This window comes from Panthera tigris, chromosome A1 (genome assembly GCF_018350195.1).
Source record: "Panthera tigris isolate Pti1 chromosome A1, P.tigris_Pti1_mat1.1, whole genome shotgun sequence".
Lineage (NCBI taxonomy): Eukaryota > Metazoa > Chordata > Mammalia > Carnivora > Felidae > Panthera > Panthera tigris.
Genome location: NC_056660.1, coordinates 162,140,479 through 162,157,840, shown reverse-complemented (window position 1 = coordinate 162,157,840; position 17,362 = coordinate 162,140,479). Strand labels below are relative to the sequence as shown.

Below are 17,362 nucleotides of genomic sequence, written 5' to 3'. Positions count from 1 at the left end.
GTTTAAACCTAGAGAATGATGTCTGAATTTATAATGACAGAATAATAAAATGCCCACTGAAGAAATAAATACATAAATTCAAAAATATAATAGAATAAATATTAACTAGGCAAAATTAATCTTTCCACCACTTTTACTTATTAAACATTTTTATTCACTGTGTTTTTATGCTTAAAAATTATTTAATTTGTTATGCTTGTATTTTTTAACCAAAAGGTGCAGATAATGAATTTGTTCCTTTTCCTACTCTATGATGAATATGAGAATTTTTCCCCAAAACATACATACCTTTAAATTTTCTAAAAACATTGTGACAATAATCCCTATGTAATTATTCTTCCTACATGTAATTCTATAAATGCATAATTCAGTGAAAATTCCTATTTTTCATATATGCATTTTGAATAAAATACTAATGGCTAATACATTTAGGTATTGTAAAAACTACATTATGAGGTCATTTAATTTATTCAACCGTGACTTAAATGCTTATACTCTGGCTAGAAATAGTTTCTCTTCATGTAGCCAAGTTCAGAATCAGAGTTCTTTGAAAACAAAATTTGTGAAGTGAATCTGTTTCATATTTTTAGTTGATACTTAAATTTGGATGAGTATTCAATGTGATCTATTTCATGGAAGCTTTCTCCTAAGAGGCCCAGAGGCTTTTTATTTTAAGAATTGTTTTCCTTCATGGACATGAAAATTCTACAACTTACTTAGGTTCAAGGATATAGTAAGCTATTATATTTTGTCACTGGCTTCATTCCTTGTAATTTTTTATACATACAATGTTAATAAAATTAGAAATGAAACATGGATTTATTTGATTCTCTGTAATACTTATTTTATAAGAATGTACAAGCATAACCAAGAAAAGAACAGTTATCGTACATTTTACTGTTTGAAAAGAAAGTAGAGGCTCAGTTGATTAAGCATCCAGCTCTTGATTTCGGCTCAGGTCATCTTCTCCTGTTTTGTGAGAATGAGTCCCACGTCAGGCTCTACACTGACAGTGGGGGACCTGCTTGCTATTCTCTCTCCATGCCCCTCCCCCACTTGCATGTGTGCTCTCTGTCTCTCTCTTTCTCAGAATAAATAAACTTAAAAAAAAGAGAAAATAAAGACCAGTTCATTGAGTTGTATAGAAATGTTTTACTGAAGAATATCACCTTTCTTTGTAAAACTTTTAATATTTAAAATATAGAACTGTAAATAATGCTCTTCTTTAAAGTAGTTTCTATTCATGAGGAATTTTTCAGTGAGAATTAATTTTTTTGTAATACTTAAAGACCCAAATGCATGATTAATTTTTGTTTTTGTATTTAGGTGTTACTTGTAAAATTATCACCATTTTCTTCAATGGGTGTGCAATCTTTTTGTATAAGCCGCCACCATTAGACACAGATGTATCATTTCAGAGTCAGAATGCAGTTGTGACTGTTTCAGTAGAATGTGATCTCAGCAATGCAGGAAATGAAGGGTGAAATAGCAAAAGGAGACCATTTTACAACCGGAAAATTGGCCTTCATTTGTAAGAATTCACATTGCCATTGCAGCATTATCCACCCGATATGGACAATCATATTTTAAAAGTTGGTATTTTATAATTAAATGCATTTCCTGTATATTTATGAATGTGTTTGTTTTTGTTTTAATATAAGAAACAGACTTGTGCCTTCAGAACCCACCAAAAACCTCAGAACACACACACACACACTTCCCATTGTACAGGTGTGAAATAAAAAAACTAATAAACTAAACTAGAAAAAAATCCAGTGATTAGTTAAAAGTTTATATCTTAAAAACAAAGTGGTATTTCTATTCTTCTTGCAACTTGTTTTAGTTTAATTACCATTACCAGTAGTTGGGGCTTGTTTAGAAAATTTATGGTATAAAAATTTAACCAAGTTTATGTGATGATTTTTGAGAACTATTCTTGAAAACTAATGAATTTAAAACCAGCTACTTTGTTTTTAAATTTATATACACTAGTCTGTCCATCACAAAAGGTTACTGAACTATTAGAACATAGATTGATTATCTTCTTTGTATCCCAGTATACAGTGAATTCAGGAATAGCGTTATATTTACATATTTTCACTTTAAATCAAGAATTGCAGGAAGTAATTTGCTACTATTTCTTATTTTTAACACTTTCCTTTTGTGATTCCATAATAGTATTATCCAATTATATGTCTTCCGGGAGAAATACCAACTTCAGTAAAGTGCCAATTATATATGAAAAGATTTTTTTTTAAATGACTTAGGTACATTTTAGTGGCTTTCTTTGAAAAGACTTCTTAATAAACTGTTGATCAGTATTTACATACTCAGTAATTTAATTTTTCTCATTTTAAAAACTTATCACCTAGTATATTATTTATTTTTACAGCACTTAAAATAGTACTTTGCTGATAGTGGGCCTGTACTAATGTTGTTTGATTAATACATTAAACTCTACTTTTCTACTGATCATTTATTTGAAAGATAAAGTATTTCACATATAACATGATACCACTCCATTTGTTTTAGCTCAGATTGAAGCCAACTTTGTCTACTCAGAATATGGAGGAAATAGATCTGTGAATAACAGATTAAGAAAAATGTTGAAGTTCATACTTAATTTAGGGAGAAGAAGAAATCACCCTATATATGCATATATTTGATGAACAAGTCACTTAATAATTGGCATTCATAATGATTTTTAGTTATCAAGGGTTTCTTTGCATTCAGTGTGCTCAATTTTATAAGATGATACATTTTTATAAATTTTTAATGAAAATGGGTAAAGTGAAAATAATTTTGGCACTTTAATGAGGTCAGACTCTTACACATATTTACAAAGAATACCTCCTTTTATGACAGGGCAGTTTAGACACTACTGTAATTTATAATTATTATTTATACTTTTGGATCAACTAGATTATATGTGTTGGTATGCTACTTTAAGAACAAAATTTTTTCATAGTATTGTTTTTTCACAGTTTGTATGACTTTTAAAGTGAACTTGAAACTATAAGTTGACCTGTGGTTATTTTTGTACATAATTGGATATATGTCTTAAAACTTATTTTTAATATTTAGATTTCCTTAATTGTAGGACATAAAAATGTAACTTTCCATACACTCTTATGTATGGAAAGAATATATACAATTGATCTAGCTTTGTAAATTGGAGAAAAATATAAGTAAAATTGTATATTTTCTTTGAATATTTTCTTTAATTATGTAAAATGTATATATGTATCTTTAAAAATGAGAATATTTGTATTAGGTTGTTAAGTATTTAATCTTATTAATTGGCATAGATTTTGCAGTATGTTTTATATCTGTTTATGAATACACACATTTGATGGTTGGGAAAGGGAAAATAAGTGTAGTTTTGAACTTGGTGAATGTAATTTAATTCAGTGATTTCTGGTATCTCAATAGATGTATTTAATTCAATATAAACTGCATTCACTATGAAATACACGCTAAAATATTGTTCCATACTATAGTTTTCATGGATGACAGATGGACATATAAGATTTATGTTAGTAGTATACAGTTGCAAATGGCTGCTTGTCAGTTATCTGAAACTGCAAAAGTAATGTGTTGTGTGAAGGTTTTGTATGTAAGTCCTCTTGGGTTATCAAAACACTCAGTACTATTTTTTTAAAGAAATCAGATTGGACATTAATTTTAGAGGTAATGTCCTTTTCCTGCACTGCAGCATATTTCAGTATTTTTCGGCCTTTTTTTGTACCCAAAACAATAAACATTAACTTACACATTACATGTGAGTGATCAAAAATAAATAAAAGAATTTGTTTTTAAAAACTGCATGGGTAAATGGTATCAAAACATTTTAGTGTTTTTGTTAAAATGAACAGCTTATAAAAATCGTCCTCAAATAATTGGCATTTAAATTTTTCTTTTCAGATTTAATTTGACTTTCTTTTTTTGATGCTTTATTTTGTAATAATTTTAGACTTAGGAAAAGCTGTAAAAATAGTACAAACAATTCTCCTATAAGCTTTACCCAGCTTATCTTATGTTAACATATTAATTATCTATAGAATGATGATGTAAACCAGCAAATTAGCATTAAAGAAATAATTAATACCACATCTGCAAAAGGGCATGGTAGAACATTCTCTGTTATGGTAGTATATATATATTTTTTAATTGTTGAACTGTACATATTAAAATGGTGCATTTTACTATATATTTGATTTGCAAAAAGAATTGATACTAAAAACAATGTTGAAAAGCCAACTATTGTTGTGTCTTTCCAAGTCTATAGAGAATTCCCTAAGAGGATCTTGCTAGTGTCTCCTGCCTATTTGGATGTTTTCTTAGTTCAGTCCCATCAGAATGGAGTATGTATCCCAATATGGTGAGGGAGGAAAGGAACAAGTTAGAAATTCCTGGCTTAAGCCTAGGGACCAAAATACACAGAGCAGAAGCCTCGGCAGAATAGCTGCACTCATAACATCTGAAGATAAGAATTTCTCAACGTATGGGGGGCACCTGGGTGGCTCAGTTGGTTAAATATCTGACTTCGGCTCAGGTCATGATTTTCTGGTTTGTGAGTTTGAATCCCGCATCAGGCTCTGTGCTGACAGCCTATAGCCCGGAGCCTGCTTCAGATTCTGTGTCAACTCTTTCTCTGACTAGAGTTTGGATTCAGTGGTTGGCAATGACTAAAATGGAAGTTGCCTGTGGAACTTTAAAAATTAACAATGTCAAGTGCCATCCAGGTCTGATTAAGTTTGCTTTGTTAAAATTTTCCTAGGTTATTCTGGGGCATGTGGGTGGCTCAGTCAGTTGAGCATCCAACTCTTGATATTGGCTCAGGTCATGATCTCACCACTGGTGAGTTCCAGCCCTGAGTTGGCCTTTGTGCTGACAGCCCAGAGCCTGCTTGGGATTCTCTCTCTCTCTCTCTCTCTCTCTGTCTGCCCCTCCCCTGCTTATCCTTTCTTTCTCTCTCCCTCTCCCTCTCTCTCTCTCCCTCTCCATCTTTCAAAATAGTTTTTTAAAAATTCCTAGTTTATTCTAAAGTGTAATCATTGCTGGAAACTGCTGAGAGTTGAGATACTACTGAGGCTTTTTCTAGAAGCATGTGCTCTCTGGGATGGGGTAGAGTGAGTTGGGGAAGAAAGGGTGGTAGAAAGTTGGAAAGCAATGGAGAGTTACTTGTTTTTAAATTTTTCTAAAGGCTCTTGATTTTAGAAATAAAAAAATCAGAGAACATCACTAGATTCCTTCTTTTCCTGCATTAGTGAGCTATTTCAGTAATAATGTGGACATAACACCCACTACAGGATTATTTCATGGAGAGATCCAAGAGTAGTTGGGTTGAGTGCATGGCAGCATATGGTGATGTAATGGGATAAATTCTGATAAGGAAAATAGAGAATTGACATAGCTCAATGGAGATGGTAAAGGCACTGACCGACATAAGACAGAGACTTCCTGGTACATGCTCCTTAGCTATATTCTTGAATCTTCCAAAGAATGTGGAAACAGCTGACTCATCTGGCTTCCCAATTACAGAAACTTTGGCACATCTTTTTGCTAGTTGTCAGCAAAGCAGAAGCTTGCCCAAGAAAAGGAAAAAATGAATCACTTTATCAACTGTCTGCCTTATTTTCTTTGTGGTATATACGTCCTGCTTTTCAATTGATTAAATAGATCTATTATTGCCTTTCCTTTTATATGAGTGAATGGTGTAAAGATAATTACCATATGTCTTTGATAAGCAATTTGAAAGTCGGAAAATTATAAACAGCAAAGCCAGTTGGGTAATACTGCTTACAAAACACTTTAAACTGAAAAAAGAAAAGACCACATAGTTCTAGTGAAAATATTACTTATTGTGGATCTGTTGGATATGAGGAAATGCATTAGATGTATTACACATTTTGACTCACTACAGTCTTATCAATTTCTTCTTAGATGAGACAGCTAAAGCCCAGGGAAATTAAGTTTTCAAGGCCAACAGGTTAGTAAGTGTCAGCACTAGAACTTGAATCTGGGTATCTGTGGCTCCAAGTCTCATGCTTTTGTTTTTATCATTGGTATGCTGACGTTAACTACGTAGATATTTTTTAAACCCCAAACACAACTTTTATTTATGGGAATTATCCAATATCTGTCAATGCTAAAAATTATATTTTCTGAAGTTATAGTTAGTAAATAAGCAAATTTGAAGCACTAAACAAAAAATCCTTTCCGAGGTTGCAATTTATATTTTTACCAGAAGGTGGCGGTGTTGTTTTTACTATAATAGTAAAAAAAGTGTTTTGCTTTAGAAACCTTTTTGTTGTTGGAGTATTTCTGGCTCTTTGGTAAAAATTTCATTTGCATTTTTTTCATTATCATTGTTCATATCCTTTTAGTAACTTTTCCAGAATTGTTTTCTCATTACAGATCATTGGAAAGATTTCCAGTTAGAAGAGAAACTGGTAACTAATGAGAATCATTGGTGGATTCAACTTTTGCTATTTTGACTTCTTTTCTCATTTAGAAATAGAATGATACATATTTCCAATTTAACAGTTTTTCTCTCTAGATATAGACCAAGAGTGAATTTTTGATATTAATCTATATTTTATTTTTAAATAGCAAATAGCTATTTAAATTATCTTCCAATTCTTTTTAGAATTAATCCTTAAAAAACTTAGAAAAGAAATGCCAAAAAAATCAATATTTTGATGAGGTTGTCTTTCCATTGCTAAGCATGAATTTTTTACATATTAAAATTATTAACATTTCCTACTATTATACTGGGGTTTCCTCCCATCGATTTCTATAAGACCACTTCAAACTAGAATTTTAAAAATGAATCTGAAAACAATGAAACTGAAAATGTGTTCTTGTACTTATTATATACTTGCTGTTGAAAGGACATTTCAAGCGTGTTTATATTCCCAAACCCTTTTGGCTAGCCAAATATATTATGTATATAGTTTTATTATAAAACTGCCTTTCTCAAAGTTTTCTTTTTATGCTAGTTGGGGCTTTAACATGTAGTGTTGTGATTAGAGTTTCTCTCCTCAAAAGCTTAGCATCCAAATGGCAAAGTAAAGCATAAGTATATAAAGAGTTAACAAGTAAAGTAATTCAAGATTTAAGCCAAAAGTCAAAGCATTCAGCCTCCAGAAACATTTATTGATCCTTTACTTAATGCCAGGCTGTTTTGAGCTCCAAAAATTGGGGAAGATGCTGGGGGCAGGGGTGGGGGGGGGGATTGAGACAGAGACAGAGAGGCACTTTGTCTATATTTTTCGGGTACTCGGGGACATTTGTAAATAGAACTGTATTTAATCAATCATATTAAAATACAGTTTGTTTTTATCACCAGGCATTTTTTTTTTTTTTTTTTTGTAGAAGAGTTGGTGTCAGGCATAGCACTGATAATTAATACAGAAATATAGTCCCTTTTCTCCTGTCCTCTTCTCAAGCCAGTGCTTACAGTCAGTAAATCTACAAAGAAATATAATATGGCGGGTTCAAATGGGTTCCAGAACACACAATGGAAGTGACTCAGCAACTCTGTCTGGGATTTTAATGCAGGAGGGTGACAGCTGTGTTAATGGTTTAGCAAGTGATGGATTGATGTGATGTTACAAAGCAATACCTGATCACAAATGACTTGCACAGCTCTGTGCCCAAACTGGTTTAGTTAGAGCTATCTCCCTAATGGAACAGACATTTAGAAGCCCTGATTAGAAGCATCTAACCTTCTTTTCCATAGGTAATACTGCTTTTTACTTTATAGAGAAGAGAGACTATTAAATAGGACTATTCTCAGTTTCTATTCACATCTCTTTACATCCTGCTTTCAGATTAACATGTATTTGTCTTTCATCTCAGCTCAGTGGAAAAGACATCTTCATTTTTCAAGGTAAACTACCAACCTCGTTCCTTCATCCATTCTGAATCCCCCTGAACTTCTTTCTCAGGACTTTGCTCAATCAATTTCCCTCTGTTCTGTAGAATATTAATCTCTGCTCTCTTTCATCCCTTTCAGGTTTATTGTGGACATCTTTCTTGGGCTAAATCACAGGCATCAAAACTCAATTTGTCAGTAACTGAACTCGCTTTCCCACCCTCCTCCACCTCCTTTCTTCCTTCTCTTGTTTTCTCCATTTTGATGAGTGGCTATACCCAGTTGACTCCTAGACTCCCCTGCCTTTGCGTTCTAAACTCGCCATCTATCCTACTCCAAACCCATAAACAATCCTCATCTTGACAATTCACCATAGACCAACAAAAAATATTGCATACAATCGTTGTAATTTAAAGGAAAGGATAACATATAAACAGTTTTAAATTTCTTCAGTAAATATGTATTGGGTTGTACTATGATAGCAGAATAAAATAGAATGCCAGGTCTAGATTTAGACCATGTTTTTATTTCTCCATTACCTTTGTGTATTGTCAAGAGATAATTAAGGAAAAATCAAGAATGATCAAATATTAAGTTTCATTTCCTGACTTACTTTTTATTTTCAAACATTTCTTTCATGAATCAATGATAATATAATAATTTGAAATGAATAACTTGTTAATATAAGCTGGAAATGAAAATGCTTATTTTCTTGAATTCTTACTTTCCAACTCTGCAACACCCAGTTCATTGACCAGAGCAAGCCTTGGGGAAAAGCTATGAGATAAAACTGATGGTTTTGAATATTTTTAAAAACAATATTATCAGGCATTAATGTGTCAAAGCAAAAATTGCACTGAGTGAAGTTAAACAGGAAAGGAAGTCTTTGTTCAGGTTGTTATAATAAGGAAGAGAGATTAGAACTCAGTCTGAATGCAACTTTGCAGAAACAAAAGGCAGTATGGTTTTGAAAAGTTGGGGTTTATCCAAAGGATACAAAAATGCTGATGCAAAGGGGCACATGCTCCCCAGTGTTTATAGCAGTAATAGCCAAACTATGGAAAGAGCACAAATGTCCATAAACTGATGAATGGATAAAGAAGAATATTACTTGGCAATCAAAAAGAATGAAATCTTGCCATTTGCAACAACGTGGATGGAAATAGAGTGTATATGCTCAGCAAAATAAGTCAGAGGAATTCACTCATGTAGAATTTAAGGAACGAAACAGATGAGCATAGTGGAAGGGAAGGAAAATAAAATAATATAAAAATAGAAGGAAGCAAATGATAAGAGACTTTTAAATACAGAGAATAAACTGAGGGTTGTTAGGGGGGAAGTTGGTGGGGGGATGGGCTAAACGGGTGATAGGCATTAAGGAGGGCACTTGTTGGGATGAATAATGGGCATTAAAGAGGGCATTTGTTGAGATGAGAACTGGGTGTTATATGCCAGTGATGAATCACTAAATTTTCCTGAAACCAATAATCCTGAAAGAATACTTGGACATACTATATGTTAACTAACTTGAATTTAAATTGAAAAAATAAAAATAAAAGTTGGGGGTGAGACAAAGATCATAGGCCATCTGTGTTTGCCAACTGGCTTTTACAAAAGGAAAAGTAAACATTTTCTCTCTCTCTTTTTTTTTTTTTAAAACGTTTATTTTATTTTTGAGACAGAGAGAGACAGAGCATGAATGGGGAGGGGCAGAGAGAGAGGGAGACACAGAATCTGAAACAGGCTCCAGGCTCCGAGCCATCAGCCCAGAGCCCAACGCGGGGCTCGAACCCACGGACCGCGAGATCGTGACCTGAGCCGAAGTCGGACGCTTAACTGACTGAGCCACCCAGGCGCCCCTCTCTCTCTTTTTTTTTTTAATTGAAGTATAGTTGACATATGATATTATACCAGCTTCATATGTATGACATAGTGATTCAACAATTTTATACATTAAGTTATGCTCACTGGGATAAGTATAGTTATCATCTGTCACCCTACAATGTTATTACAGTATTTTTGACTATATTCCCCATGCTCTGCTTTTCATCCCTATGATTTATTTATTTTATAATTGGAAGTTTGGACCTCTTAATTCCTTTCACCTATTTTACCCATCGCTCCTTCTCTCCCCCCAGCAGCCACTTGTTTATTCTCTGTATTTATGATTCTGTTTCTGGGTTTTTGTGGTTTGTGCACTTGTTTTGTTTTTAGATTCCAAATATAAGTAAAATCATAACTTCATCACAGGAAGTTTTACAACTGAGATCAAGGAGTCCACGGAAGTTAGGCTTCTGTCCTTCCACAAAAATGGGGGGAAATGAGGATAGGGGTGCTCTTTTTCTTGATAACTACATTTCAAAAAGATGGCTCCCAGGTCTTGAGAAAGACATCCTTAGGTTGTAAAATAGGCAACCTTTTAAAAATACTTACATTTCAAAGGGGCTGGGAAAGGATTTACTGACCATTTTTCTAAAGGAAATGTTCTCAGAAAAGTAAGGGCAGGGGCCTAGAGTCAGAAAGAAGCTTGTCTAATGGTTAGTTAGGCTGAGAAAAATGTTAAGGCTGCCTTGGTCAAGGGGATGCAAATTCTTTGATTTCATTTCAATTTTCCCTGGAGTCTCTCTAAGCATATTTTATATAGCATATCCTTGTGGTTGCTTGGTATTTGATTTTAGATTTAGAGACTCTGTAATACAGTAGCCCTTGTTAAATTTGGTCTGACTTAAGCTATTATTTTTTAATTAAACAACACATCGGTCAATGATTTGTGTTCTTACTCAAAAGAGTATAACATCACATTTGGTTGCTTGAAACTGAAAAACTAAGCCACAATGTCCTCAACAGACGTTGATCCTATTTTGACTCTTTTAAATTCTGATATAAGAAGAATACTCATAAAAAGGCTGCTGTGAACCGAACAGGCAGAGATAACACAGGCTCAGACACAGTAAAGCTAATTACCTACAGTAAATGGTTTGAATGTGGGCCAATAAGAGATTGGGGAGTAAGCATATTAAAACCACTATAATAGAAGACATGAAATGAGACAAAAGAAATGAGGGATGGAAATGTAATGCATGGAAGCAAAGTCATACAGGGGATTAAGAAAATTACATTGCTATTGTGTTTCATTCCAGTTAAAGTGAATGACCTTCATTGGCAATGGTTCATGAATCCAGTATTTATAGGAGAACACAGATGCATACAATGGCATACAGGTTAATTCCTTTTTGCCTTTTTCTTCTCCTTTTCTCTTTAATGCCTAGATAATTAGCTATACTGCAGATACACAATCTATACACATGAAACCTTAAAAGAATGGAGATGCAATGGGCTATACTTGACTAACTGAAGACAGGCCTTTTCCAGTGTACTGTCTTCTCCAGTCACAAATTTGCTAGACTTAACACATTAATAATTGTTTAACTGATGAAGGATGTGTTGTCAGAATTTCCCCAATTTTCAGTGAATTGCTAGGCCCAGGGAGTCTGGCCCTCTGTGGAGTGGATGCTTCCATTTTGGATGATAAGTAATTTTTTTCATGAATTCATTTTCATGCTCACATAAAGGTGAATCATATGCTTATTCCCATTATAATAATAATTTCTATTATTCTAATGACAAGACATCACTGGATTCTGGTGATAGGGAGAGGAAACAAAACCTAAATTTGGTGCCATCCCAGATGTATCCTAAATCAAAAGTCTGTCTCAGAATCATTCTCATTCAAATGAGTCTGCACTTAACTCTCCATGGGTGGGTGGCAGCACATATCTTTCTCTCATTAAAGTTATGAAGGTAAGAGCCACAAGATTGAGATGAGTGTACTGTATTCCTCTCTTGCACAGTAGTTTTGCAGAGATTAAGTATTGATCCAGGGGGTTCACAACGAACTAGCTGTGTCTGTCATTTTTCCATGGTGCATCTCCACCCAAAGAAGTGGCTAAGGGGGAGCAGGCTGGCTCAGTTGGGTGAGCATTTGACTATTGATTTCAGCTCAGGTCATGATCCCAGGGTCGCGGGATCAAGCCCCGCTTTGGACTCCACTCTGAGTGTGGAGCCAGCTTAGAATTCTCTATGTCTCTGTCTCTGTCTCTGTCTCTCTCTCCTTCTGCCCCTCCCCTCCTAAATTAAAAAAAAAAAGTGGCTAACAATTATATTTGATCTCTAAATGGGTCCAAAAATTTAATAAATATTTGTTACCTAAAAGTTTGTTATTTGACAGAAACCACATGCACATTGAAAGAAAACTTATATTTTTATTTCATTCTTAATCACAATTGTTAATGTATGCATGTTTTGGACACAGTGCAACTTCTCAAACCCGTAATCAGATTTGACACTACCATCCTCTTTTCCTATCCCACATTGGTTTTCATGAGTACTTGCTGTTTATCATAGTGATTGCTGAAAACCTAGCTTTGCAAAGATATGGCATCATCTCAAGGAATATAGTGCAGTCAAATGTTAAGATTTTGAATTCCTCAAGCTAGCAGTCTGTATGGGTTATAATAGATGTCGAATATTGCTGTGTTTACTCTTTTATTTTTTTAATCTTTATTTATTTTTGAGAGAGAGACAAAGTGTGAGCAGGGAAGGAGCAGAGAGACAGGGAGACACAGAATCCAAAGCAGGCTCCATGCGCTGAACTGTCAGCACAGAGCCTGACGCGGGGCTTGAACTCATGAACCATGAGATCATGACCTGAGCCGAAGTCGGGCGCTCAACCAACTGAACCACCCAGGCACCCCTGCTGTGTTTCACTCTTAATCTCAGAATTGTGAGTTTGAGTATCACATTGTAGAGATCACTAATAAATAAATAAATATTTAAAAAACCCTTTTAAATATTCCACAGGACCTTTGTGAGTTTGTTATGGCCTAGTGTGATGTATAAAGGCAAATACAAATAGAAAATAAGAGGCTTAATTTTCCCTGGGGAAAATATTTCTTCTCTCTCTGTTTTCTTAGAGCAGTTACTTTAGAAAACTTGCGGTCATAGTTTCTTCCTGTCTCCTTCTGTTGGGAGGAGATTCTGTTTTTTATTATATTTCCTGAGGTTTTGGCCTTTGTTTTAGAGTATGATCCTAGGCAGAATTCTCCTCCAAGTTTGGACCTATTCAAACATTACAGATTATGATCATTATAGATTTATACTTATAGACATATTCACTTTTTTTATATGTTGAAGAAATGATTTGTATTCTATAACATTACCACAATGTTCTAAAAGTTAGAAGGCAGGTATGAAACTCATTTTTTAAAAATTGATTTTAGAGATGAAGAGCAATCTAACAGGGATTATGTGGCATGCCAGAAAAATGACAAGGTTAGTGCCTAGGGTAAGTATGATACCTATTTTTTCACATTATTTTAACAAATTTAGAGTATGTGGCTTTCCAGAGAGTCAAATTCAGCATCTAAATTTTAATATCTCATTCTACTTTCCATAGTGTTATGAAAGAAGAATTTTTTTTAAATAACTGACAAAGAAGACATATGGTTAAATTATGAGAAAAAGTCTTTATAATTAAAGTTTTAAAATTTGTAAGATATGAGAAATCATGTTCAAGTCAGGTTCTGGAACTTTCTTTTCAGGAGATTATACTTTATTGATATTTTTCCATATTACTTAAAATTACAATATTGTTATAGGAGTGTTGAAACAAATAAAATAATCCTATTATCCCTTTAGTCCTTTCTCAATCTTTGTCTATTTAATTTTATAAAACTGGAAAATGCAATCGTGTTACAAGGAATGTTGCTCTACTTCACTCCCCTCCCTCCACCTTTCATTTATAATCTCATGGACATAGTCAATAACTCTCTAGGTATATCTAACCCACTGTTCAAGCAACCTCATAGATTTCCAGTGTATGAATATAATGATTAGTTTAATATTCCTTTCCTTAATTAAAAAAAATAATATGGCAGTCCACTATGTTTAATTAGGTTTGAATGCACTTCTGGTCAGACAGGAGATGAATTTGATGAGTCTATCAGTTACCAAGACTAGACAATCTTACATGGTCGTATATAATATAGTCTTTCTGATAGGTTTGATACTTCAGGACATAAAGTGATCTTAAAAGGAAATTGAAAGAAGATAAAGTTTTCTTTGTCAGTATTTTTGAAACCATGTCATTCAACTTCATAGATCTGAGACTGGTATCTTAGAAATATTTCAAAGGAGTAACAAATTTTGAATAGAACATGAAGAGGACAAGATTAAATTTATATGGCCAATTAATCTATGACAAAAGAGGCAAGAATATACACTGGGGAAGACAACCTCTTCAACAAATGGTGTTGGGAAAACTGGACGGCAACATGCAAAAGAATGAAACTGGACCACTTTCTTATACCACACACAAAACAAATCCAAAATGGATTTAATCTTTAGTCCAGTATAATAATGACATGGTTTCCTCAATCAAGGGAAACAAAAGAAAATTTAATCTATCAGAACTACACCCAAAATAAAAAGGATTTTGCACGGAAAAGGAAAGAACAAGGAAATACTAACAAAACAAAAAGGCAACCTATGCAGTGGGAGAAGATATTTGCAAATGATACATGCAATAAGTTAATATCAAAAATATATAAAGTATTTATGCAAGTCAACACACATGCATACACACACACACACACACACACACACTCAATCCCATTAAAAAAAGGACAGAGGAACTGAATAGACATTTATCCAAAGACGACATACAGATAGCCAACAGACACATGAAAACATCCTCAACATCACTAATCATTAAGGAAATGCCACTCAAATTCACAATGAGATATCATCTCACACCTGTCAGAAGGGCTAGAATCAAAAAGACTAGATATAACAAGTGCTAATGATGATGTGGAAAAAAAAGGAATTCCCATGCATTGTTGGTGGGAATGTAAATTGGTGCAGTCACAGTGAAAAACTTGTGGAGGTTCCTCAAAAAATTAATAATAGAATTAGTGTATGATTGAGTAATTCCACTACTGGGTATTTACCCAAAGAAAATGAAAATACTAATTCAAAAAGATATGTGTACTTCTATGTTTATTTCAGCGTTATTTAAAATAGCCAAGATATAGAAGCAACCCAAGTGTCCTCTGATAGATGAATAGAAAAGAAGATGTGGTATGTGTATGTGTATATATATATATACATGTATATATATGTGTATGTATATATATATATGTATATATATATATAAAATTATATGACATCATGGAATATCATATATATACATATATACGTGTGTGTGTATATATATATATATGTATATGTGTATGTGTGTATATATATATATAATGGAATCTTACTCAACTATCAAAAAAGAATTAGATCTTGCCATTTACAACAACATTGATGGACCTAGAGGATATAATGTTAAGTGAAATAAGCCAGAGAAAGACTAATACCATATGATTTCACTTATACATGAAATTTAAGAAACAAAACAAATAAAAAAGACGAACTCAAACTCTTAAATACAGACAACAAACAGGTGGTTTCCAGAGAGAAGGTGTGGAGGAGGAGGGGTGAAATAGATTGAAAAACAAACCAAAAAAAGAAAGATAGATTAGAGTGACATTGTAAATCATCCGGTAGTAATCGTGGAAGAACATAATAATTTTAAAAAGTATGAAAGATACTGTCTTTGCAGGACTGTTTGACAAATTATGATTACAGAGCATTAAAAAAATAACATAAAAAATAACACATGGAATACCAATGGAAGTATATGAGGTTAAGATAGTCAAGGAAAAGAACAAGATCTCTTAGACAAATGAAATTTTGAAGGAAATTATACAACTTCGAATGATGTATCTTTACAAAATTGAAAATAAAATAAAATATTTTAAAATGTTAAATTACATCCAAATATGACATGCAAAATTCTAAGATTTTAAAAAAAGTACACATAATTTTCATGTCTTTTAGAAATTATATGAGAAAAAAGACTTTGGGTTTTTCAAGTTTATAATAGGTAGGAATTTATTTGCAAAGTAGGTTCTGGACTCCGGTCATACTATATTATTAAGTTTTCTTATCGAGTAAATATTGTAATAAATACTTATGTCAGGAAGACTAACCAATTCATTTCCATATTCTGTTTTTATTTAAATACAATATGAAAATTCAGTTATAAGGAGGTTTGGTGTAGAAATCAGAACAGAAAAACTAGCTTTTTTTTTTCACATTGGGTTACTCTTGAACTATGCTACTCAAAAATAATGTATTTTTTAATCTCAGATGTCTTACTTCCCAATTAATTTTAGAAACAGAAATAATGTAGAATTGTTTGTCAACACTTGGAAGAATTGCAGGTGTTTTGTGTGTTTTTTTTTTTTTAATGCAGGTGTGATTCCGATTTTGAGTTACGAAATTATTATTTTCATTTAGAACTTTCTTCTTTCAATCACATTTCCATGAGAAATTATTTTGTGCAATATAAAAGTTAAAAAAATATTTTTAAATCACACTGAAGAATAGTGAAATAATAAGTGTATGACTCATTTTATCATTCATGAAGTGTGTCAGCCTGAGGGTTGATAAGACAATGTTGTACCTAAATGCATCAATTGAATGTCAACACGTAGGTACCAAGGGATCTCTGATATAACTTCTAAAATTTCTGTGAGGCATACTTTTTCTTAAAAGTAAGACAGAAAAGAAAAAATGTGATAAAAATGATGGAAAATCATGAAACTAGATGGAATTTTTGAGTAACTAAAATCGTTTAGACACACCTCATTTTTAAATTTTCTATTAAATTAAGGCTCAGAGAGTTTAGATGACTTGCCCCATTAGGAGTGATTCAGATCATTTCTATTGTTTTACAGTTAAGAACTTGACCGAGGAGCTTGTCCTTTTGAATCGGAACAGATTCAGATTCATTCAGATTCAATGGTTGGCAGAGAGGTCCTCTGAGGAAACACTGCTAGTGTAACATGAGGGCCCTTTATTTGTCTGGAATAGAGGGCATTTCCAGAGAGTTTTTCTCAGTCTATGAGGGTGATAAGTTTAGCCAAGAATACCAATAACCCAGCTAGCCTCTCCAAATAAAATTAAAATAGCCAGTACTTCTTAAGGGCCTATTATTGCCAATGTAGTATCTAAGAGTTTAAGTTCTTCAGTGACCATAGCAGTGTTTGAAAACCATTTCCTAAAATACTGTTTGTGTGACCTTGAGTGACACTTTCAACATCTCTAAGCTTCTACTTTTTATATTTAGATCAAGTAGATATCTGCCATGTACTGTTAGAATGCCTATTAAAAGCTATATGTAAAACTACTTAGTTTAGCGCCTGGTACATGTTTATTCTCAAGAAAAAGTAATCATTATTTTAGATTTCATATATGATTTTTACATAACTATAAGATATAGATAATACAGTTTTCTTAGGGATGAAGGAACTAAACCAATTTAAGAATGTCAAATAACAATTAAGTAGTATAACTGATCTCCAAACCCAG

The 17,362-nt window shown here is 33.1% G+C and overlaps 1 protein-coding gene across 20 annotated transcripts in view; it reads left to right on the top strand.

Annotated features, from left to right (window-relative positions):
- Positions 1-17,362, top strand: part of SLCO4C1 (solute carrier organic anion transporter family member 4C1) — a 126,459-nt gene that overhangs the window by 69,823 nt on the left and 39,274 nt on the right. For 15 of the 20 annotated variants that reach the window (XR_006219232.1, XR_006219238.1, XR_006219244.1 and 12 more), the window contains exons 13-14: positions 11,023-11,103; positions 13,162-13,226. Coding sequence is in view for 6 of the 20 variants with exons in the window: in XM_042990770.1 (XP_042846704.1) it covers positions 11,023-11,103; positions 13,162-13,226 (146 nt within the window). In the remaining 14 variants the exon portion in view is untranslated. Of the gene's footprint in view, positions 1-1,326; positions 1,632-11,022; positions 11,104-13,161; positions 13,227-17,362 lie in introns of those variants that run through there. The other 5 variants (XR_006219301.1, XM_042990766.1, XM_042990772.1 and 2 more) reach the window with 3 other exon arrangements.